This window comes from Genypterus blacodes, unplaced genomic scaffold, assembly GCF_046128005.1.
Source record: "Genypterus blacodes isolate CSIRO-AG114 ecotype Tasmania unplaced genomic scaffold, CSIRO-AGI_Gbla_v1 ptg000525l_1, whole genome shotgun sequence".
Taxonomy (NCBI): Eukaryota; Metazoa; Chordata; class Actinopteri; order Ophidiiformes; family Ophidiidae; genus Genypterus; species Genypterus blacodes.
In genome coordinates this window covers 42337-67205 of record NW_027467279.1, presented here as the reverse complement: position 1 = coordinate 67205, position 24869 = coordinate 42337, and the positions used below count along the sequence as shown (strand labels likewise).

The 24869-nt window shown below is 45.2% G+C and overlaps 1 protein-coding gene and 1 pseudogene across 1 annotated transcript; one reads left to right on the top strand and one right to left on the bottom strand.

Annotated features, from left to right (window-relative positions):
- Positions 1–52: 52 nt before the first annotated feature.
- LOC142990399 (pyruvate dehydrogenase (acetyl-transferring) kinase isozyme 2, mitochondrial-like) lies at positions 53–4719 on the top strand. The gene is made up of 7 exons (XM_076140182.1): positions 53–306; positions 905–982; positions 1411–1487; positions 1925–2023; positions 2712–2822; positions 2986–3099; positions 3232–4719. Exons 1-7 carry the CDS (start codon positions 279–281, stop codon positions 3373–3375), a joined length of 651 nt encoding a protein of 216 aa, XP_075996297.1. The 5' UTR covers positions 53–278; the 3' UTR covers positions 3376–4719.
- Positions 4720–7225: 2506 nt separating this feature from the next.
- Positions 7226–23900, bottom strand: LOC142990396 (uncharacterized; annotated as a pseudogene).
- Between the last annotated feature and the right edge of the window lie 969 nt (positions 23901–24869).

Genomic DNA, 24869 nt, shown 5'->3' with positions numbered 1-24869 from the left:
TTGAACTCGGTCCAAACGCCGCCTCTGTGAATGTGACTGTGCCAAACGCTGCTGCTTTGTTACACAAGCCAGTCAAACATTATGTTACAGGTTACATAATGACAGACAGGCAGGCAGACAGGCAGAGGGGGCGCCGGACTCAAGCCAGTGCACAGCAGTTTAATTAGTAACCATTCAAACAGGCAATAGAACTGATCTCTGCTTCTTTCCCCGCAGCTCTCATCTTTGATGGGAACACAAACCCCGCCCACCCCAACTCCATCGGCTGCATCGACTCCATGTGCGACGTGACGGAGGTCGTACGAGGTGAGGACAAATTAGAGAGAGGGGGCGGGGGGTGTGGGAGAGAGGAGGTCATGGGTTTTTTGGTAATCAGGCTCATGCTGACAGTAAATTAGCTCACTGAGTCTTGAGTCGATCTTCTGCCCTTCAGTATTTACTCACATGCAGCGTTTAACAGGAGGGAGAGAGGAAAATATCAATCCAGTCTGTAGCTTTCTGCACTCAACCACAGCAGAAGAGGAGGAAAATGAGACGCCTGCTGTGACAGATCAGAACATCATCTGCAAAACATGTTACATATCTGTGAAGTTGTTATATATGGAATCAGTACATAAACATTCAACATAACATAATCTAATATAACATAACATAACGTAAGATAATCTGATATAACATAACATAATATAATGTATTATAAAAAAAGCAACCAGTGACATCAGCGCTGACGGGCTGCGACCCAACAACCTCATCAGCTCGAATGTTTATACTTGTGATAAAGTTTTATTCATCATAAGTGTTTATCTTTATATCCTCCTCTTTTATAATGTTAGTTCTGATTAAAGAATGGAGATGATTCACGTCTCTCTCTCTCTCTCATACGTCTCTCTCTCTCTCTCTCTAGATGCCTATGAGAGTGCTAAGTTGATGTGTGAGCAGTATTACCTGGGGGCCCCTGAGTTGGAGCTGAGGCAGATGAACGGTGAGGCGCTGCAGTACGACTCAGCAAACGGCCACACGTTGTTCCACATTTGGCCCTTGTGCAAAATTCTTTGGCGCCCCCCGAATCTACAAATGGCTTTTCCCATTTCAGTTTGAGTTTGGACCGTTTGCACTTGCGTGAGTTTGCTTGTTTGGTCCAAGGCCTTTTCCCGCAGGATGGCACGGATCATGTGATACAAATGTGCTAAATCACTGACAGACTGCAGGACTCTAAATTGACCAAACTGAAACCTTCTGCCTGTCTCAAATGATCTGATAAAGGAACTATATGAGGGGTAACATCTTGTATCGCCCTTAAGGGTTCAAATGACCATAGTCGTTCGCTGACAATACGTCACCTGCGCCTGTAAGACCACAGACAGGGCCGATTGAACCCATTGGCTGACGGTTGGTTTGTCTCTCTTCCAGCCAATAAGCAGACGGAGCCCATCCAGATCTCATACGTCCCGTCCCACCTCTACCACATGCTCTTTGAACTCTTCAAGGTAAAGCTTCACACACACACACACACACACACACACACACACACACACACACACACACACACACACACACAGCCTCATGTCTGTGCTCATGACTCAGCATCTGGACTCCAGCTATGATGTACATTGAGACGGTTTCTCCCGAGCTTTCTATGCTAATTGGCCCTAGACATTATGAAATGATTGATTTCTATTCAGATCTTCTCAACTAATAAAGACAGAGAGATCAGTCAAGGTTAAGTTATTTTTTCACATGAGAGATTTTTGGTAGCATTTTGCCTTTTTCTCTTAAAATATTTGGACTTTATTCTCAGTATTTTTGCTTTCTAACTTTGTTACAGCCAGAGTATATTTGAGGTTTTGATTACTTGAATTATTACCGACCAACCAGTAAACATTTCTCAACCCCCCCCCCCCCCCCCCCCCCCCCCCCCCTGCAGAACGCCATGAGAGCCACTATTGAGAACCACGAGGCCAGCAGGACCCTCCCGCCCATCAAAGTCATGGTCGCCCTCGGTGGAGAGGACCTGTCAATCAAGGTGAGTGACCTGTGTGAGATTTGTCCTGGATGATGAGGAGGTTGGATTGTCGCCAGTGCAGGAAAACAAACTTTTCTGGTTCCTGGACAGAATCGAAGAAGTCGATTTGTTTTAGTTCCCTATCAGTGGAAGAGGAGGAACTCATGGAATCTCCCAGATTTCTCCCTGAAACACTCAAACTCAAAATAGACCTTCATCCTCTCTGAGCTGAAGCCATACTGAAAAATGCACTCATTGTTTTACTATAAATATTCCTGTGACCATAGGAAGTATTGACACGTCAAAGGCACATTTGAAAAGAAAAAGAAACCTTTGTTCTTGCTTGGTGCTTGTTTGTTCTTGCCCTCATTCTGATATCACCTTTGCACCGTTGTGCCTGTCACTCCAGTTTACCTCATTTCAACTCTGCAAATGAGGTTATGTAAACCCGGTAAACCCTTTATATCTTCAAAGTGCCATAATCCGCCTCGATACCAGGTCTGCTGGTTTATACCGCTGGCTCCCAGCACCACGTCCGTCCATATGTACACATGTTTGACCCAATTCTCTCTCTCTCTCTCTCTCTTCTCTCTCTCTCTCTCTCTCTCTCTCTCTCTCTCTCTCTCTCTCTCTCTCTCTCTCTCTCTCTCTCTCTCTCTCTCTCTCTCTCTCTCTCTCTCTCTCTCTCTCTCTCTTTCTCCCTCTCCAGATGAGTGACAGAGGAGGTGGCGTCCCCTTCAGGAAGACAGAGCGTCTCTTCAGCTACATGTACTCAACAGCCCCCAGACCGTCTTTCGGAGACAAACACAGAGCCCCACTGGTGAGCGACGCATCAACAGGCTAGAGATACTGTCACAGGACAAACGTGATGGTCGATGGTATTGTTTTGCGTGCGGCCGTCTGTGACCAGGCGACAGGTGTTATGGGTCCAGGTCAAAGGCTTTGGTTGTGACTCACCTGGGCGTGTCTGCGTCTGCTTGCAGGCTGGGTTTGGTTACGGTTTGCCCATCTCGCGTCTCTACGCTCGCTACTTCCAGGGAGACCTACAGCTCTACTCAATGGAGGGCCACGGCACTGACGCTGTCATACACCTGAAGGTAACACACACACGCTCGCACACACTCACACACAGAGGAGAGCAGCTACTGCAGCTATAAACTGCAGGTCAGCATGTTTAAGCAGCATGCAATTCATAAATTCTCTCTGTCTCTGTCTGTCTCTGTCTCTAGGCGTTGTCCACAGATTCAGTGGAAAGGCTTCCTGTTTTTAACAAGACTGCTCTGCGTCACTACAAGCTGAGTTTGGAGGCTGATGATTGGTGCGTTCCCTCCAAGGAACCGCTGAACCTCGCCGTCTACCGCACCACAAAGTGAAGAGGCCACGTCACTCAATTGTTTGTCTGTGACAACGATTAAATCCTTACCTTAAAGTGTCCCCAACAGCCGGGCACTGTGGGACCAGAACTATGACCCGAGGATCTAAAGTGACCCAATGTGGCCAAAGAGATCAAGACGAAGGCCTGACCCTCTGTTTCCTGCTGGGAACTTCCTTGATTGGTGGGGATGGCTTCTTCATCTTCGTCCTGTGTCAGAGAGACAGATATAGACAGAGAAGAAGGAGATTGGCAGAGAAGAATTCAAGATGGTTGAATGCCAAAGATGTAGTAATAAAAACCCAGAGAGAATGAGGACGACCGCGTGGTCTTAGTCTGGCTCGCTGCTCTCACGACTGAAAGCCAAAGTGGTGGACGTACATGTTGCCATCAGTTTCCTTTGAGCTTCCATTTCTGCTGCTGGTGCGTACAGCCAACCAGGCGTGTCCAAGGGTCTCCTAGCAACATTGAACTATTGGCGCTTTTGTTTTCAAACATTTTGCCAAGTACAGAACACAAAGCAATGGTTTTGTCTTCCACTTGCTTGAATACCTCGTATGGACGGATAGATTTCAGCCATTTAGCGCTGACTCATATGACGTCACATGTTCAGAACCGGGGAGAGGAAATGCAATGTTCCAGAGATAAACCGAGAACTCAAGAATGAGAGATCTTTCTGAACCCCTTCCTTCACAAAGGGGCATCATCTAGGAAGCTTGGGAGCTTCAGAAAATGTTCTTGCTATCTCAGTTAAACTATCAAAAAATCCGATATTGTGCGTCCTCTCGGCTTCCGTGCAAACACGATTGGCTCGTGTTAATGCTAAATCTAAACAACCAAGAAGGTCTCAGGGGTTCCATGGTGCCAGTAGAGTTTTCTGTTTCAGTGTCTGTGCTTCTACGACTCCTTGCAATTGGGAACAAACACCCATATTTCTCTCTGCTGGTGGGTGTGACTCGCTCTTATTGTGGATCCACGTGTTTCAACTCATTTCTCCTGTGCTTTGGCTTGAACATAACGGTCCAGTTGGAGGAAGAACGAACGTGAACTTGACAGCAAAACAAACTCTGGATCAATTTCTGCTTTGTGGCCTTTTGTCAAGCAAACAGAAGAACAGATGCATCACTGCTCAGAGGAAGTGAAGACCTGATGGGTCCACAACAAAGTGTGGCACATCTGTGTGTGTATCATAAGTGTGTTTTATACTGTATGTTGAGTCAGTGTGTGACTGTGTGGCTCTGTGAGAGCGTGCATCTGTATGTTTTTACTGTATATGTGAAGAGAACAAGGTGTGTATTTGGAGCACTGTGGACATTTGTGTTGCAATAAATCATCCTGAAAATAATTCTGACTTGTGTCATCATCAATCATCATCATCATCTTCGTCTTCATCAATCACTTATATTGTTATTGTAGTTGTTGTTGTTATTATCCATGAACATAATTTGTGTGTGTGTGTGTCTGTGTCTGTGTGTCTGTGTGTGGCGCATGTGTCAATATGGTTGAATTCTATTCTGCTGATTCATCGAAAATTCGGTTGTGTGTGTGTGTGTGTGTGTGTGTGTGTGTGTGTGTGTGTCTCACAGGTCATGAACTTAACAAAGAGAAGAACTAAAGTGAACCTCTGATAAGTCTGGACAATCATACACTGAGTTATATAATTTAGGGGCATTCGTAGAAAGATAAACAAGGCTTTGTGTGTGTTTGTGTTAATGACCTGGCAAGGCGTTGGTGGTAGGACTTTGTCCTGCAGAATGTGCATGAGGGGACTTCAGTCAGTGTGTCTGTGTGTCTATCTGTGTGTGTGTGTGCGTGTGTCTATCTGTGTGTGTGCGTGTGTCTATCTCTGTGTGTGAGTGTGTGTGTCTCTCTGTGTGTGTGTGTGTGTGTGAACGTCAGAGGTCACACTGGCCTTGATATTAATAAAGCTAGTAAACGATCAAGGTTGAGCTTGAATGATAAAAGGCACAGAGATCAACTTGATGGTGAAGTGCAAAAGGCAACAAAGGCACTGAAGGTTGTGGGTTTGAATCTTATTCTGGCCCTGATCTGTTTTTGTCTTTCACTCAGCATGTTTATGTCAGTGGAGCCTTATGGAACATTGTGGTGCATCCACATTGTTCTAATTCTAACTTTCTGCCATTGTCTTATTATTATTTTGTTTGTTTGTTCTATAATATGTCTGCAGTCTGGCAAAGTCTGTGCTGCCCCCTGCTGGGCAGCCTCTGCAAAAACACTTATACTTGCATGCTTTATGACTTTAAACTTTGAGTTTAATTTGAATCTCTTTTAAACAGGAAAAGTGAAGGATTATCTCTTTGATCTCCTAGGCAACCGCCAATGTACACAAATCTAGTGAAGACCAGTTCAGTATCAACCATGAGCCAGCCGGGCAACCTGCCTGACACAAATAGAATGTCTGTTTGAATAAGACAAGTTCTTGGCAGAGCAGCTTGATGCTTTACTTATTTTAAATACGAGCCAGCAGTGAATCAGTATCAGTGTTGGACTTTACACAGATGAAGCAGAGCCTAGTCATGTCTCCAGTCATACCTTCTGGTTATGGGTTCACTCATTTGTAATGATCTGGAGCTATTTCCTTGGTTTAAAGACTATATGATGGCGGGTGTGTACACAGATCAGGGCGACAGAGGGAGAGCCATGGGTACAGCTCACTCTGGCTCCGCTTTAGGATCAGTGGGTGACCCTGAAACCTCTATATGTTGTCATGGCTCTCTATCATATAGTTACTCTGACCTTTAACCCTCAACCATCTGTATGTTGTCATGGATCTATCCTATAGTGACTTCTCTCATCAGTCTGCAGCGTGTGTGATGTGAAGGAGCTGATAGGATGTTGTGCAGATAAACATGCAGGGCGTCGTGAGGACAAATAGTAGAAGAACAACATAAAGTAGATCCAAGCTGATCACATGACTGCAACTACCTTTCTGTCAACAAACGTAGTGGGTAACAAGTAAACAGAGGCTGCTGAAGAGAAGGCTACGAGTCTCACACACCTTCACACAGGCTGGAAGGCCTTTATGTTTCTCTGCCATCTTTGCTTCATCATTTAAAAATGTTCCAACTTAAAAGTAAACAATGTCAGACATGTAGTTTGGATGAATTTTCTATCTCAATATTACATTTTCTTTATAAGTATCTTTAAATACAATGACTTATCTCTGTACAAGACTTAGACTTAGACTTAGACTTCCTTTTATTGTCATTGCACAAAAAACACAACAGTGAGTCTTGACAACGAAATGTCGTTGCTTGGCTTTCGGCATGCGCTAAAACTTTCCCTGAAAAATAAATAAATAGAATAAAATGGATGTTATATGTTATATGTTATATGGCGTTATATGGCGTTATATGGCGTTGAGCAGTCTGATGGCCAGGGGGAAGAAACTGTTCCTTAGTCTGTTTGTTCTACAGAAGATGCTGCGGAACCTTCTGCCGGACGCCAGCAGGGAGAACAGTCCATGGTTGGGGTGGGTGGGGTCGGAGAGGATCTGGTGGGCTCTGGATAAGCAGCGCCTGTCTGCTATGTCCTGGATGGGGGGGAGCGGAATCCCGATGATCTTCTCCCCTGTCCTCACCACTCTCTGCAGAGACTTGCAGTTGGAGGCCCTGCAGCTCCCAGACCAGACGGAGATGCAGCTGGTCAGCAGGCTCTCGATGGTCCCTCTGTAGAAGGTGTGGAGGATGGGGGAAGGGAGGGAGGCTCTCTTCATCCGACGCAGGAAGTGCAGGCACTGCTGCGCCTTCTTCACCAGGGATGTGGTGTGAAGTGACCAGCCGAGGTTGTCGGAGATGTGCACCCCCAGGAACTTGGTGCTGCTGACGACCTCCACGGCTGAGTCGATAATGAGGAGTGGTGTGTGGCTTGGTCGGGATTTCCTGAAGTCAACGATGATCTCCTTGGTCTTGTTGACATTCAGGATCAGGTTGTTCACTCTGCACCAGTCCATCAGATGTCGCACCTCCTCCCTGTAGGCCACCTCGTTGTTGTCCTGAATGGGGCCCACTACTGTTGTGTCGTCCGACCTGGAATGTTGTCAGGGCCTGCAGCTTTCCGTGCATTAACCTTCCTCAGAGCTCTCTGCACAGCTGTGGTTTCGAGCCTGAGTGCCTGTTCGTCGGGGTGGGGAGTTGTTTTTCTCGCGGGGGTGTTGTTCAGCTCTTCAAATCTTCTGAAGAAGTTGATGAGCTCATTGAGGAAGCTCGTGTCATTTTGCCAGGATGGGGGTGTGGTTTTGTAGTCTGTGACAGTCTGGATGCCCTGCCATAGTTGTCTGGTGTTGCTGGAGTCCTGGAAGAAACGTTTTTCCGGATTTTCCGGCTGTGGGCTCGCTTTGCTACTCTGATGGCACGGTCTAGGTTGGCCCTCGCTGATCTGAGAGCCACCGCATCACCAGATTTGAACGCAGCATTGCGCTCCCTCAGTCTTGCTCGCACCTCTTTGGTCATCCAAGGTTTCTGGTTGGTCCGTGTGACTATTGTTTTAATTACCGTCACTTCCTCCATGCACCAGCTGATGTAGTCCGACACAGATGCAGCGTACTCCTCCACGTTGGTGTGCTGATTGTCTGTTGCAGCCTCTTTGAATATGCTCCATTCAGTGCACTCAAAACAGTCCTAGCATAGACAAAGCACCTTCAGGCCACACTCTCACCTTCTTCACAGTAGGTTTTTCTCTGGTGAGCAGGGGCTGGTATGCAGGAATTAGCATAACAGAGAGGTGGTCTGAGGAGCCAAGGTGGGGGCGGGGGCTGCTCTGAAGGCCTTCTTTACAAGAAGATTATAACATGTCTTAGCAACGATCCAGTGATCTCTCAGTCTAAGCACTTGGCAGAAGGGTTGCTGTGCATTCCCAACTGATCCAGAATCCAAGGTAGAGAGGTTTGGTGAACGTTGAGTAGAAGGTGTGGAGGTGAATGTTTTCTTCACTGTTTGAGGACATTCTGTAGAAGGACAGAGAGCCACCAGGACAGTCCAGGTACACTGCAACTCTAGATGTGTCCAAGGGGTGATAACATATGCCTACCGCACTTTTATTGTGCCAAGCAAAGAAACCATCATGTGTGCATTCCAGGCTCCAGGATTTTTCGTTCCATCCAGAACTGCAGTCAGCAACTTCTACCCCCCTGCTGATGTCTATGGTACTCAGTGCTATGAAGATCCTTCCGTCCCACTTGACCTCAAAGTAACAGCGACCAGTAAGCGCTTCCTCAGATATCACCTGGGTAGCAAATCTGTCGGGGTGATGGGAATACGGCTGCCCCTGCGTCCGTGTCACCGTTCTGTTTCCATCAAGCAGCCTGAGGCTTCTGTGTGCTGTGTTTGGGTCCAGTGTGAGTTCACAGGCGTCTGATGGAGAAAACATGTTCAGTTTAGAATAAATGTGTCAGATACTTCAGACAAGGTGGATGTTTCCCAAATGTTCCACTGGGAATCAAGCTTGACTGCTCAATTACATTCTTCCATGTTAAAGGTGGGATGGATAAATCCTGGTTTTAATAGCATAAAGACTAAACAGTAAAGACTTTTGTCTTTGAACTATTGCTGCTAGAAACAAATCATATTAAAACAATAATAATAACATGAATGAATACACTCACACTTATTCAGACCTGAATACAGCCGGGACGGTCCACTGTGCTCAACCCTGAAGGAAGAAAACAACATTATAGACGGCTAAATGAAAACAAAGACCTTTGTTATATAAAGAGCTGTTTTCTGTCTGTATCTGAGTGTAGTAAACTTCCTGCACACTAACTATCAACAATGTTCCTCGGCTTGCCGGTCCACTGAAACAATTCCTGTGAGCTCTCTGGTGTTCTTTCCTCTTACCTGAGGCGGTTTAGCTTCCAGTTTGGATCCTCCAGTCCAGCAGAGAGCAGCATCACTCCAGACTCTCCTGGATGGTTGTAGCTCAGGTCCAGCTCTCTCAGGTGGGAGGGGTTGGAGCTCAGAGCTGAGGCCAGAGCAGCACAGCCCTCCTCTGTGACCTGACAGCCTGATAACCTGAAACAGAGAAGCTACAGTTAAAGGGAAGTTGAGGGGTATTGAAAAAAGGACCTTTCTGGTGGTGTTCGTTGTTTTGGTGGTGAATGATGAGGCAAAGATGAACTGAAATTCTCAGATGGGTTTTTACTGGAATAAGACATTGAAGAGCGCTCGTCCTGCCCCCGTCCTTGTGTCCTGGGTCAGGCCGTGAGTTTCCACGTACAATTGCATTTATGCCGCAAACACAAGGCGTCATCAATTCACTGATGACACTGTAGTTTAACTGTTATCTATTGGTCAGCCAGCTTCGAGCCCTGAGAGGCGGGGCAGCGCTAAGATTCAAATCTGAGGGATGAACAGCTGTCTGTGGGGGAAAGTAGAATTCTCCTTGTGTAAATTAAAGAACAACAGTATAGTGTAATTAGCCCTTTGATCTGAAGAAGCTCCCCCTGACTGCCCGTCCATGCAAACCCCCTCTCTTCCTTCTTCCTGACCACAGATGCTTGAAGCTCTGATAAAGCGATACAGTGACCTCTTCACCTATTGGCAGATATGTGTTATCTAGCCCTCCTGGAGAGAGAAGCTGTAAATGCTCGTATGTATTACTCCATCTCCAGACTTTCCCGGAGCCAGCCATTTGGTTACTTGTAAATATATTAACCTCAGTTACTGCATTTACTTATATGTGTTTGACATTATTTGTTATATTCCAACAGGGGAAATATCTGAACTAAGTTCTAACACAAGCGTTTTTTTGGTAAGTTGGGGCATTATGTCAATATTTAGTGTTGCAGACTGGACCCACATAGAACCACAGAGCATGATCCAACACGTGTTTAATGAAGTTCTAAGTTTAGTAAGATACAGATATGTTCACTGTTGCCTCAGAAAGTGTTGACCTATGACCCTTGAGCCTGAAAAGGCTGTGTTTTTTTATCAATCTCTATCCCATGGTAATTTCAAGGAGTTGCCGCATAACCTGAAGTAGCAGATGAAGAAGAGAACACAAGGAGATATACATGCCGGGTGTTGAAAGGAAAAATAGAAGAATAGTAGAGTAGAATTCCTAATGACTAACGAATAACTGACCTGAGGGTCTCCAGTCTACATTGTGGACTCTCCAGTCCAGCAGAGAGCAGCTTCACTCCTGAATCCTGCAGGTCGTTGCTGCTCAGGTCCAGCTCCCTCAGACTGGAGGACGGGGAGCTCAGGACAGAGGACAGAGCTTCACAACTCCTCCATGATGTCTTGCACAGACTCAGACTAAAGGTATATAGATGTATTTTAGAATAAATTAAACTAATATTGAGTCAAATAAAGTGCATTGTTCAACCTTCATGTAAAGCTGATGGAAATGCTATCCATCAATCAAGTCATTGAATCCTGACCTGAGAGTCTCCAGTCTACATTGTGGACTCTCCAGTCCAGCAGAGAGCAGTTTCACTCCTGAATCCTGCAGGTCGTTGTTGCTCAGGTCCAGCTCCCTCAGACTGGAGGACGGGGAGCTCAGGACAGAGGACAGAGCTTCACAAGTCCTCTCCGACAGGTTACAAGCACTCAACCTGAAGACAAATTGGGGGTAAAAATCGAATAAAAAGAATTAAAAAAAAAAAAGGAGGTTGACAAACTGGGCTATGTAGGTTAAGATACACACATATACACACAGCTGCCAGGTCAGTTGTAATTTTAAATCCACAGTAAACTGAGCTGACCTGAGAGTTTCCAGTCCACAGTGTGGGCTTTGCAGTCCAGCACAGAGCAGCTCCACTCCCTTATCGTCTGGGTTGTTGCTGCTAAGGTCCAACTGTCTCAGGTTAGAGGACTGAGACCTGATTACTGAAGCCAAAGCTGAACAGCTAACATCTGACAGGTTACAACCACTCAGGCTAAAGACAAGAGGGATGAAGACCAGAGAAAACAGATCTTTGAAAAGTCTATATTCAGCCATAAAATGTTAAATGTAAGTATAGTGAATATATACCCACCTGTATGTAACTGAAGCATGAAACACAGGAAGCAGCCTCTTCAGACCTTCCTCTGAGGCAGAGTATGTCTTCAGGTCAAACTCATCAAGCTGTTCTTCTGATGTCATCAAGAAGAAGACCACAGCTGACCACTGAGCAGGAGTGAGGTATCTTTCACTGAGATCTCCTGAGCTCAGGTACTGTTGGATCTCCTCCACCAATGAACGGTCATTCAGTTCATTCAGGCAGTGGAACAGATTGATGCTTCTCTCTGGGGATGAATTCACCCTGATCTTCTCTTTGATGTACCCAGCTGTCACTCGATTGGCCTCTGAGTTATTCACTGTCCGTTTCAGCAGGTGTCGTAGGTTTTCCTGATTTGTTTCTAGAGAGAGTCCCAGCAGGAAGCGGAGGAACAGGTCCAGGTGTCCGTCTGGGCTCTCTAAGGCCTTGTCAACAGCCATTCTGTGGACGTCTGCAGTAGAGGGTTTGCTGAAAAGCTTCTGCACAGTTTGGAACTTCTGTTGTTTTTGTTCCAGGACATTCTTTTTATTGTTGACAAGCGACAGCTCCACATAAACAGCAGCCAGAAACTCCTGAACACTCAGATGGACAAAGCTGAACATCTTCTTCTTCTCCCTCTTCTGCCCACGTTCCTTCTTAAAGATCTGTGTGAACACTCCTGAGTACACTGAGGCTTCAGTGAAGTCAATTCCACTTTCTTCTAGGTCTTTCCCATAGAAGATGGGGTTCCCCTTTTCCAGCTGATGAAAAGCCAGTTTTGCCAGTGAATTAATGTACTGAATGCTTTTCTTAATGCCATATTTCTGCTGTGTCTGTCTGATCTGAAACACCAGGAATTCTGTGTACATCTCAGTCAGGGTCTTGGGTAGCTCTCCTCCCTCTCTGGTCTTCATCACATCCTCCAGAACTGTAGCAGTGATCCAGCAGAACACTGGGATGTGGCACATGATGTGCAGACTCCGTGATGTCCTGATGTGGGAGAACATTCTGTTGGCCAGCTCCTCATCACTGAAACGTCTCTTGAAGTACTCCTCCTTCTGAAGGTCAGTGAACCCTCTCACCTCTGTAACCGAATCTATCAAACCCAGAGTAATCTGCCTGGCTGCTGCAGGTCGTGTGGTAATCCAGAGACGTGCTGAAGGAAGAAGTTTCCCCTTAATGAGGTTCATCAGAAGTGTTTCCACGTCAGTTGACTTTGTCACATCAACATCCTCCTGTTCTTCAGCAGTGAAGTCTAGCTGAAGACGGCTCTCATCCAGGCCGTCCAACACAAACAGAAGCTTAAATTCACTCTTGTGGTAGTTTGTGTTTCCTGATTTCTGCAGAGCTGTGAAGATGTCAGTGAGCGTTTCCTCCTGAATGTCTTTGGTTTCCCTGATACATTTGTGAATGAGTTCTGCAAAACGAAATCTCTCTCCTTTCAGTAAGTTGAGCTGGCGAAAGCTGAAAGGGAACGTCAGATGCACATCTTGATTGGTTCTTCCCTCAGCCCAGTCCAGGATGAACTTGTGAACAAGGAATGTTTTGCCGATTCCTGCAATCCCATTGGTCAGCACCAATCTTATCGGGATGTGTTTTCCAGAAGGGTGCTTGAAGACATCACAGAGTTTGATGGCTATCTCCGTGCCTGCTGGTTTCTTAGATGCCGTCTCAATCTGGTTGACCTCATGCTGCCTGTTGATATGTACTTCACCTCCGTCTGTGACGTAGAGCTCTGTGTAGATGTCATCAAGAAGCTTTTTATCCTCCATGTCTGACAGTCCTTCTTGAACACACATGAACCTGTTCTGAAGATTTGATTGGAGGATGCTTTGGTAAGACATGATCGGTTTTGGAGGCCTTGGTACTGGCACCAATAAATCTGTATGGATCAAAGTTACACAAGAGAAAAGATGGCCTGTGAATAAACGTCTCTCAGATGTGCCACAAGAGTTTAGCAATTATTAATCCTTTTGCCCATGATTGTGTCTGATCCCTCTAGTCCAAAGAAAAGAGAAGAAGTTTGTGTGAGGAACTTTGCATACATATGTAGCTGGAATGTATCCCCCAGCTTTGGTCCAGAGCTCAGACACCCTCTCTACGTTTAAGAGCATGCCTCAACCTTTCCTTTTTGATAAAGCTTATAGTTAGTGCCGAGCAGGCTTGCCTTGGACCAGCCCCTAGTTATGCTGCCATAGGCCTGGACTGCTGGTGCTCGCACCAGGTGTTGTGGGCCCAAATCATATAAGTGGCCGTTACTGTCCTGACGTTGGTTAAATGCTCACAACTTAGATTATTTACAATGTTGTTGTAAACCCATTCCATTGTTCTCTTTTAATGTCTCTTATCACCTATGATGTTTGACCTTTCTGTATATTGTATCAGAGTTGACTTACCCTTTGGGGCCGAGCCAGCGCTTGGCAAACGCTGCACCAGATCATTCCTGGGGATCTTCATCAAAAGCTGCCTGGTTACCTCCAGAGCTCCAGGAGGGCCATAGGTCTGCACCATCTGAAGCACCGTGTCCTGCCTGTCTGCTCTCTGCAGCCGGGCCACAGGGATGGCTGGAGAGACGTGAAGGCTTGGCATGATGGTGCACATGATGTCGGTCTGCTGGAGGAACCACTTGATGTGCTTGAATTCCTCCTCTTTCAAATCCTCCAGAATGATCCAGAGCTCCTCTGTAAGCGTGGCCATCTCAGCTCCTGGGTTTTCATGACAGTGTGACATAACATTTGAACTTTTATCTCAAATGCATATTTGTCTGTCACAAGATCATTATCATATTTTCAATATAATATGTATTTACAGTTTTTTCCACAAACTTCCTCTCATTTTCCTCCATTATAGAAAAAAAAACGAACCACACTAGCTTTTATTTTAGGTATAATTCCTTAATGCTGTCTGCTGTGTCCCCTCATGTTTACAGTGTAATATTTTAAGAGTGTGTGTGTTAAACATTGTGTCCTTTGCTCCCTGATGACTCATGTCGACATCAGCAGGGGCAGTGGGTTTTCGCCCAGCATCCTTATACTGGCTCTCAAAGACAGCATTATATCTATGAGTCCACCTACAAGGCTCTGCGGTGAGGATTGTGATCCGTGATGAGGATTCTGTGTGGCAGTGTAACACACAGTCAATGTCACAACTATCAAGTCAAATAGAGGACCTACAAAGGGAACTAACTACTTCCTTTACCAAGATGTTACCACATTTACTGTTACAACATTCACATATTATTGTGGAGCAGTTGGTTCAAAATGTATCGCCTGAGATTTGTGCTTTGTTCCACACGGCCCCATGCAGCAGCTGATGGTGCATATAGCATTGATTTTGTCATGCGCCCTTTGAACCACGTTGCTATGGTTATAACATATAACAATATAACATATAACTTATAACAATTTCTTTCAAAACTTCATGACGATTCCAAATCCACACTCGACACTATGGTCTATGTTGTAACATGTAATGTTTACTACTGTAAGAGATTTCCTGTTTCTTAACAACGGCCAACTGATTACATCTCTATAATGAAATGTTTATCACCATTGTGGTCTGCATATTTGGCATATTAATACAGATAAGGTCATGGAAATGTATCTTACCTCATCCTGATAGATCTCTACCAAGCTTGTTGTTTGGTTCAAATAAAAGGTTTAGAAATGAATGTTTACCTTTTCCAGGTGCAGCTTAACGAAAGCTCTGACTACAGGACGACTTTGCTGATGGGAAGTCACGCCCAGAGTCACGTCTATCGTCATTAAAGGAAGCGAGAGTATGTGGGGAAGCTGTTTGAATTCCTTCAGAGAGCAGAGAGATGTCTTTGGTTGCAGCTATCTGAGACTCAATCAAGCAAGTTGGAGAATCCTGACTTTCCCTCTTTAAATGAACACATTTCTTGACTTTTAGTGTTAGGAAAGCGCCTAAGTTGAAGGAAAGGTCAGATGTGATTGTGATTGTGTGGTTAGTGACACAGGGAGGAGCAGCAGGAGAAAACACCAGCGTCTTAATTGAAGTCCTTTTGGGGGTCGGAAGGGCATAAATCAGCACACCTGAGGTTTACAAGGGGCCTGATAAGTACATGAACCAGAAGACTCAGTTTGTTCATGTGCAAAGTATTTAGCTTATTCAACTTAGTCTCTTTCCTCATGATGTCTATGGACTTCAGTGACTGGGTGTAGAATCAAGAGATGAAGCTTTATTAACATGCAGATGCACCTTGTTCAGCACTTAAAGCTGATAATGTCAATCAGGCTCAGATAAGATCACTACTATAATATCAAGATGTCATTGATTCATTGTTTCAATTAGATTATGTATGTATCGCTCCATGATGTCACCACATTTCAGAACCCAAGTCTTCATATAGTTTGTAAGTTTAGAGTAATTATTGTGTGGAATCCGTTATGAAGAGCTGGAACACAAAGATCAAACTCTTGTTCATGTTTATGTTAATGTTGATGGAGATACAAACCGTATTATTTTGTTTGTTTGTTCTATAATATGTCTGCAGTCTGGCAAAGTCTGTGCTGCCCCCTGCTGGGCAGCCTCTGCAAAAACACTCTTACTGGCATGCTTTATGACTTTAAACTTTGAGTTTAATTCTAATCTCTTTTAAACAGGAAAAGTTAAGGATTATCTCTTTGATCTCCTAGGCAACCGCCAATGTACACAAATCTAGTGAAGACCAGTTCAGTATCAACCATGAGCCAGCCGGGCAACCTGCCTGACACAAATAGAATGTCTGTTTGAATAAGACAAGTTCTTGGCAGAGCAGCTTGATGCTTTACTTATTTTAAATACGAGCCAGCAGTGAATCAGTATCAGTGTTGGACTTTACACAGATGAAGCAGAGCCTAGTCATGTCTCCAGTCATACCTTCTGGTTATGGGTTCACTCATTTGTAATGATCTGGAGCTATTTCCTTGGTTTAAAGACTATATGATGGCGGGTGTGTACACAGATCAGGGCGACAGAGGGAGAGCCATGGGTACAGCTCACTCTGGCTCCGCTTTAGGATCAGTGGGTGACCCTGAAACCTCTATATGTTGTCATGGCTCTCTATCATATAGTTACTCTGACCTTTAACCCTCAACCATCTGTATGTTGTCATGGATCTATCCTATAGTGACTTCTCTCATCAGTCTGCAGCGTGTGTGATGTGAAGGAGCTGATAGGATGTTGTGCAGATAAACATGCAGGGCGTCGTGAGGACAAATAGTAGAAGAACAACATAAAGTAGATCCAAGCTGATCACATGACTGCAACTACCTTTCTGTCAACAAACGTAGTGGGTAACAAGTAAACAGAGGCTGCTGAAGAGAAGGCTACGAGTCTCACACACCTTCACACAGGCTGTAAGGCCTTTATGTTTCTCTGCCATCTTTGCTTCATTATTTAAAAATGTTCCAACTTAAAAGTAAACAATGTCAGACATGTAGTTTGGATGAATTTTCTATCTCAATATTACATTTTCTTTATAAGTATCTTTAAATTTTTTGGTATTGGGGTGATTATGGCAGACTTGAAACGCCGGGGGACGATGGCCTGGTTCAGTGAGGTGTTGCCGATGTCCGTAAGCACGTGGGCCAGCTGGTCTGAGCATTCCTTGATCAGCCGACCTGGAATGTTGTCAGGGCCTGCAGCTTTCCGTGCATTAACCTTCCTCAGAGCTCTCTGCACAGCTGTGGTTTCGAGCCTGAGTGCCTGTTCGTCGGGTGGGGAGTTGTTTCTCGCGAGGGTGTTGTTCAGCTCTTCAAATCTTCCGAAGAAGTTGTTGAGCTCATTGAGGAAGCTCGTGTCATTTTGGCAGGATGGGGGTGTGGTTTTGTAGTCTGTGACAGTCTGGATGCCCTGCCATAGTTGTCTGGTGTTGCTGGAGTCCTGGAAGAAACTTTGGATTTTCCGGCTGTGGGCTCGCTTTGCTACTCTGATGGCACGGTCTAGGTTGGCCCTCGCTGATCTGAGAGCCACCGCATCACCAGATTTGAACGCAGCATTGCGCTCCCTCAGTCTTGCTCGCACCTCTTTGGTCATCCAAGGTTTCTGGTTGGCCAGTGTGACTATTGTTTTAATTACCGTCACTTCCTCCATGCACCAGCTGATGTAGTCCGACACAGATGCAGCGTACTCCTCCATGTTGGTGTGCTGATTGTCTGTTGCAGCCTCTTTGAATATGCTCCATTCAGTGCACTCAAAACAGTCCTGCAGTGCAGACATAGCACCTTCAGGCCACACTCTCACCTTCTTCACAGTAGGTTTTTCTCTGGTGAGCAGGGGCTGGTATGCAGGAATTAGCATAACAGAGAGGTGGTCTGAGGAGCCAAGGTGGGGGCGGGGGGCTGCTCTGAAGGCCTTCTTTACAAGAAGATTATAACATGAGTTAGCAACGATCCAGTGATCTCTCAGTCTAAGCACTTGGCAGAAGGGTTGCTGTGCATTCCCAACCGATACAGAATGCAAGGTAGAGAGGTTTGGTGAACGTTGAGTAGAAGGTGTGGAGGTGAATGTTTTCTTCACTGTTTGAGGACATCATGTAGAAGGACAGAGAGCCACCAGGACAGTCCAGGTACACTGCAACTCTAGATGTGTCCACGGGGTGATAACATATGTCTACCGGACTTTTATTGTGCCAAGCAAAAAAAACATCACTTTTGCATTCCAGGCTCCAGGATTTTTCGTTCCATCCAAAACTGCAGTCAGCAACTTCTCCCCTCCTGCTGATGTCTATGGTACTCAGTGCTATGAGGATCCTTCCGTCCCACTTGACCTCAAAGTAACAGCGACCAGTAAGCGCCTCCTCAGATAGCACCTGGGTAGCAAATCTGTCGGGGTGATGGGAATACGGCTGCTCCTTCGCCCGTGTTACCGTTCTGTTTCCATCAAGCAGCCTGAGGCTTCTGTGTGCTGTGTTTGGGTCCAGTGTGAGTTCACAGGCGTCTGATGGAGAAAACATGTTCAGTTTAGAATAAATGTGTCAGATACTTCAGACAAGGTGGATGTTTCCCAAATGTTCCACTGGGAATCAAGCTTGACTGCTCAATTACATTCTTCCATGTTAAAGGTGGGATGGATAAATCCTGGTTTTAATAGCATAAAGACTAAACAGTAAAGCCTTTTGTCTTTGAACTATTGCTGCTAGAAACAAATCATATTAAAACAATAATAATAACATGAATGAATACACTCACACTTATTCAGACCTGAATACAGCCGGGACGGTCCACTGTGCTCAACCCTGAAGGAAGAAAACAACATTATAGACGGCTAAATGAAAACAAAGACCTTTGTTATATAAAGAGCTGTTTTCTGTCTGTATCTGAGTGTAGTAAACTTCCTGCACACTAACTATCAACAATGTTCCTCGGCTTGCCGGTCCACTGAAACAATTCCTGTGAGCTCTCTGGTGTTCTTTCCTCTTACCTGAGGCGGTTTAGCTTCCAGTTTGGATCCTCCAGTCCAGCAGAGAGCAGCATCACTCCAGACTCTCCTGGATGGTTGTAGCTCAGGTCCAGCTCTCTCAGGTGGGAGGGGTTGGAGCTCAGAGCTGAGGCCAGAGCAGCACAGCCCTCCTCTGTGACCTGACAGCCTGATAACCTGAAACAGAGAAGCTACAGTTAAAGGGAAGTTGAGGGGTATTGAAAAAAGGACCTTTCTGGTGGTGTTCGTTGTTTTGGTGGTGAATGATGAGGCAAAGATGAACTGAAATTCTCAGATGGGTTTTTACTGGAATAAGACATTGAAGAGCGCTCGTCCTGCCCCCGTCCTTGTGTCCTGGGTCAGGCCGTGAGTTTCCACGTACAATTGCATTTATGCCGCAAACACAAGGCGTCATCAATTCACTGATGACACTGTAGTTTAACTGTTATCTATTGGTCAGCCAGCTTCGAGCCCTGAGAGGCGGGGCAGCGCTAAGATTCAAATCTGAGGGATGAACAGCTGTCTGTGGGGGAAAGTAGAATTCTCCTTGTGTAAATTAAAGAACAACAGTATAGTGTAATTAGCCCTTTGATCTGAAGAAGCTCCCCCTGACTGCCCGTCCATGCAAACCCCCTCTCTTCCTTCTTCCTGACCACAGATGCTTGAAGCTCTGATAAAGCGATACAGTGACCTCTTCACCTATTGGCAGATATGTGTTATCTAGCCCTCCTGGAGAGAGAAGCTGTAAATGCTCGTATGTATTACTCCATCTCCAGACTTTCCCGGAGCCAGCCATTTGGTTACTTGTAAATATATTAACCTCAGTTACTGCATTTACTTATATGTGTTTGACATTATTTGTTATATTCCAACAGGGGAAATATCTGAACTAAGTTCTAACACAAGCGTTTTTTTGGTAAGTTGGGGCATTATGTCAATATTTAGTGTTGCAGACTGGACCCACATAGAACCACAGAGCATGATCCAACACGTGTTTAATGAAGTTCTAAGTTTAGTAAGATACAGATATGTTCACTGTTGCCTCAGAAAGTGTTGACCTATGACCCTTGAGCCTGAAAAGGCTGTGTTTTTTTATCAATCTCTATCCCATGGTAATTTCAAGGAGTTGCCGCATAACCTGAAGTAGCAGATGAAGAAGAGAACACAAGGAGATATACATGCCGGGTGTTGAAAGGAAAAATAGAAGAATAGTAGAGTAGAATTCCTAATGACTAACGAATAACTGACCTGAGGGTCTCCAGTCTACATTGTGGACTCTCCAGTCCAGCAGAGAGCAGCTTCACTCCTGAATCCTGCAGGTCGTTGCTGCTCAGGTCCAGCTCCCTCAGACTGGAGGACGGGGAGCTCAGGACAGAGGACAGAGCTTCACAACTCCTCCATGATGTCTTGCACAGACTCAGACTAAAGGTATATAGATGTATTTTAGAATAAATTAAACTAATATTGAGTCAAATAAAGTGCATTGTTCAACCTTCATGTAAAGCTGATGGAAATGCTATCCATCAATCAAGTCATTGAATCCTGACCTGAGAGTCTCCAGTCTACATTGTGGACTCTCCAGTCCAGCAGAGAGCAGTTTCACTCCTGAATCCTGCAGGTCGTTGCTGCTCAGGTCCAGCTCCCTCAGACTGGAGGACGGGGAGCTCAGGACAGAGGACAGAGCTTCACAACTCCTCCATGATGTCTTGCACAGACTCAGACTAAAGGTATATAGATGTATTTTAGAATAAATTAAACTAATATTGAGTCAAATAAAGTGCATTGTTCAACCTTCATGTAAAGCTGATGGAAATGCTATCCATCAATCAAGTCATTGAATCCTGACCTGAGAGTCTCCAGTCTACATTGTGGACTCTCCAGTCCAGCAGAGAGCAGTTTCACTCCTGAATCCTGCAGGTCGTTGTTGCTCAGGTCCAGCTCCCTCAGACTGGAGGACGGGGAGCTCAGGACAGAGGACAGAGCTTCACAAGTCCTCTCCGACAGGTTACAAGCACTCAACCTGAAGACAAATTGGGGGTAAAAATCGAATAAAAAGAATTAAAAAAAAAAAAGGAGGTTGACAAACTGGGCTATGTAGGTTAAGATACACACATATACACACAGCTGCCAGGTCAGTTGTAATTTTAAATCCACAGTAAACTGAGCTGACCTGAGAGTTTCCAGTCCACAGTGTAGGCTTTGCAGTCCAGCACAGAGCAGCTCCACTCCCTTATCGTCTGGGTTGTTGCTGCTAAGGTCCAACTGTCTCAGGTTAGAGGACTGAGACCTGATTACTGAAGCCAAAGCTGAACAGCTAACATCTGACAGGTTACAACCACTCAGGCTAAAGACAAGAGGGATGAAGACCAGAGAAAACAGATCTTTGAAAAGTCTATATTCAGCCATAAAATGTTAAATGTAAGTATAGTGAATATATACCCACCTGTATGTAACTGAAGCATGAAACACAGGAAGCAGCCTCTTCAGACCTTCCTCTGAGGCAGAGTATGTCTTCAGGTCAAACTCATCAAGCTGTTCTTCTGATGTCATCAAGAAGAAGACCACAGCTGACCACTGAGCAGGAGTGAGGTATCTTTCACTGAGATCTCCTGAGCTCAGGTACTGTTGGATCTCCTCCACCCTCTGAACGGTCATTCAGTTCATTCAGGCAGTGGAACAGATTGATGCTTCTCTCTGGGGATGAATTCACCCTGATCTTCTCTTTGATGTACCCAGCTGTCACTCGATTGGCCTCTGAGTTATTCACTGTCCGTTTCAGCAGGTGTCGTAGGTTTTCCTGATTTGTTTCTAGAGAGAGTCCCAGCAGGAAGCGGAGGAACAGGTCCAGGTGTCCGTCTGGGCTCTCTAAGGCCTTGTCAACAGCCATTCTGTGGACGTCTGCAGTAGAGGGTTTGCTGAAAAGCTTCTGCACAGTTTGGAACTTCTGTTGTTTTTGTTCCAGGACATTCTTTTTATTGTTGACAAGCGACAGCTCCACATAAACAGCAGCCAGAAACTCCTGAACACTCAGATGGACAAAGCTGAACATCTTCTTCTTCTCCCTCTTCTGCCCACGTTCCTTCTTAAAGATCTGTGTGAACACTCCTGAGTACACTGAGGCTTCAGTGAAGTCAATTCCACTTTCTTCTAGGTCTTTCCCATAGAAGATGGGGTTCCCCTTTTCCAGCTGATGAAAAGCCAGTTTTGCCAGTGAATTAATGTACTGAATGCTTTTCTTAATGCCATATTTCTGCTGTGTCTGTCTGATCTGAAACACCAGGAATTCTGTGTACATCTCAGTCAGGGTCTTGGGTAGCTCTCCTCCCTCTCTGGTCTTCATCACATCCTCCAGAACTGTAGCAGTGATCCAGCAGAACACTGGGATGTGGCACATGATGTGCAGACTCCGTGATGTCCTGATGTGGGAGAACATTCTGTTGGCCAGCTCCTCATCACTGAAACGTCTCTTGAAGTACTCCTCCTTCTGAAGGTCAGTGAACCCTCTCACCTCTGTAACCGAATCTATCAAACCCAGAGTAATCTGCCTAGCTGCTGCAGGTCGTGTGGTAATCCAGAGACGTGCTGAAGGAAGAAGTTTCCCCTTAATGAGGTTCATCAGAAGTGTTTCCACGTCAGTTGACTTTGTCACATCAACATCCTCCTGTTCTTCAGCAGTGAAGTCTAGCTGAAGACGGCTCTCATCCAGGCCGTCCAACACAAACAGAAGCTTAAATTCACTCTTGTGGTAGTTTGTGTTTCCTGATTTCTGCAGAGCTGTGAAGATGTCAGTGAGCGTTTCCTCCTGAATGTCTTTGGTTTCCCTGATACATTTGTGAATGAGTTCTGCAAAACGAAATCTCTCTCCTTTCAGTAAGTTGAGCTGGCGAAAGCTGAAAGGGAACGTCAGATGCACATCTTGATTGGTTCTTCCCTCAGCCCAGTCCAGGATGAACTTGTGAACAAGGAATGTTTTGCCGATTCCTGCAATCCCATTGGTCAGCACCAATCTTATCGGGATGTGTTTTCCAGAAGGGTGCTTGAAGACATCACAGAGTTTGATGGCTATCTCCGTGCCTGCTGGTTTCTTAGATGCCGTCTCAATCTGGTTGACCTCATGCTGCCTGTTGATATGTACTTCACCTCCGTCTGTGACGTAGAGCTCTGTGTAGATGTCATCAAGAAGCTTTTTATCCTCCATGTCTGACAGTCCTTCTTGAACACACATGAACCTGTTCTGAAGATTTGATTGGAGGATGCTTTGGTAAGACATGATCGGTTTTGGAGGCCTTGGTACTGGCACCAATAAATCTGTATGGATCAAAGTTACACAAGAGAAAAGATGGCCTGTGAATAAACGTCTCTCAGATGTGCCACAAGAGTTTAGCAATTATTAATCCTTTTGCCCATGATTGTGTCTGATCCCTCTAGTCCAAAGAAAAGAGAAGAAGTTTGTGTGAGGAACTTTGCATACATATGTAGCTGGAATGTATCCCCCAGCTTTGGTCCAGAGCTCAGACACCCTCTCTACGTTTAAGAGCATGCCTCAACCTTTCCTTTTTGATAAAGCTTATAGTTAGTGCCGAGCAGGCTTGCCTTGGACCAGCCCCTAGTTATGCTGCCATAGGCCTGGACTGCTGGTGCTCGCACCAGGTGTTGTGGGCCCAAATCATATAAGTGGCCGTTACTGTCCTGACGTTGGTTAAATGCTCACAACTTAGATTATTTACAATGTTGTTGTAAACCCATTCCATTGTTCTCTTTTAATGTCTCTTATCACCTATGATGTTTGACCTTTCTGTATATTGTATCAGAGTTGACTTACCCTTTGGGGCCGAGCCAGCGCTTGGCAAACGCTGCACCAGATCATTCCTGGGGATCTTCATCAAAAGCTGCCTGGTTACCTCCAGAGCTCCAGGAGGGCCATAGGTCTGCACCATCTGAAGCACCGTGTCCTGCCTGTCTGCTTTCTCCAGCCGGGCCACAGGGATGGCTGGAGAGACGTGAAGGCTTGGCATGATGGTGCACATGATGTCGGTCTGCTGGAGGAACCACTTGATGTGCTTGAATTCCTTCTCTTTCAAATCCTCCAGAATGATCCAGAGCTCCTCTGTAAGCGTGGCCATCTCAGCTCCTGGGTTTTCATGACAGTGTGACAAAACATTTGAACTTTTATCTCAAATGCATATTGGTCTGTCACAAGTTCATTATCATATTTTCAATATATTATGTATTTTCAGTTTTGTCCACAAACTTCCTCTCATTTTCCTCCATTATAGAAAAAAAAACGAACCACACTAGCTTTTATTTTAGGTATAATTCCTTAATGCTGTCTGCTGTGTCCCCTCATGTTTACAGTGTAATATTTTAAGAGTGTGTGTGTTAAACATTGTGTCCTTTGCTCCCTGATGACTCATGTCGACATCAGCAGGGGCAGTGGGTTTTCGCCCAGCATCCTTATACTGGCTCTCAAAGACAGCATTATATCTATGAGTCCACCTACAAGGCTCTGCGGTGAGGATTGTGATCCGTGATGAGGATTCTGTGTGGCAGTGTAACACGCAGTCAATGTCACAACTATCAAGTCAAATAGAGGACCTACAAAGGGAACTCACTACTTCCTTTACCAAGATGTTACCACATTTACTGTTACAACATTCACATATTAATGTGGAGCAGTTGGTTCAAAATGTATCGCCTGAGATTTGTGCTTTGTTCCACACGGCCCCATGCAGCAGCTGATGGTGCATATAGCATTGATTTTGTCATGCGCCCTTTGAACCACGTTGCTATGGTTATAACATATAACAATATAACATATAACTTATAACAATTTCTTTCAATACTTCATGACGATTCCAAATCCACACTCGACACTATGGTCTATGTTGTAACATGTAATGTTTACTACTGTAAGAGATTTCCTGTTTCTTAACAACGGCCAACTGATTACATCTCTGAAATGAAATGTTTGTCACCATTGTGGTCTGCATATTTGGCATATTAATACAGATAAGGTCATGGAAATGTATCTTACCTAATCCTGATAGATCTCTAACAAGCTTGTTGTTTGGTTCAAATAAAAGGTTTAGAAATGA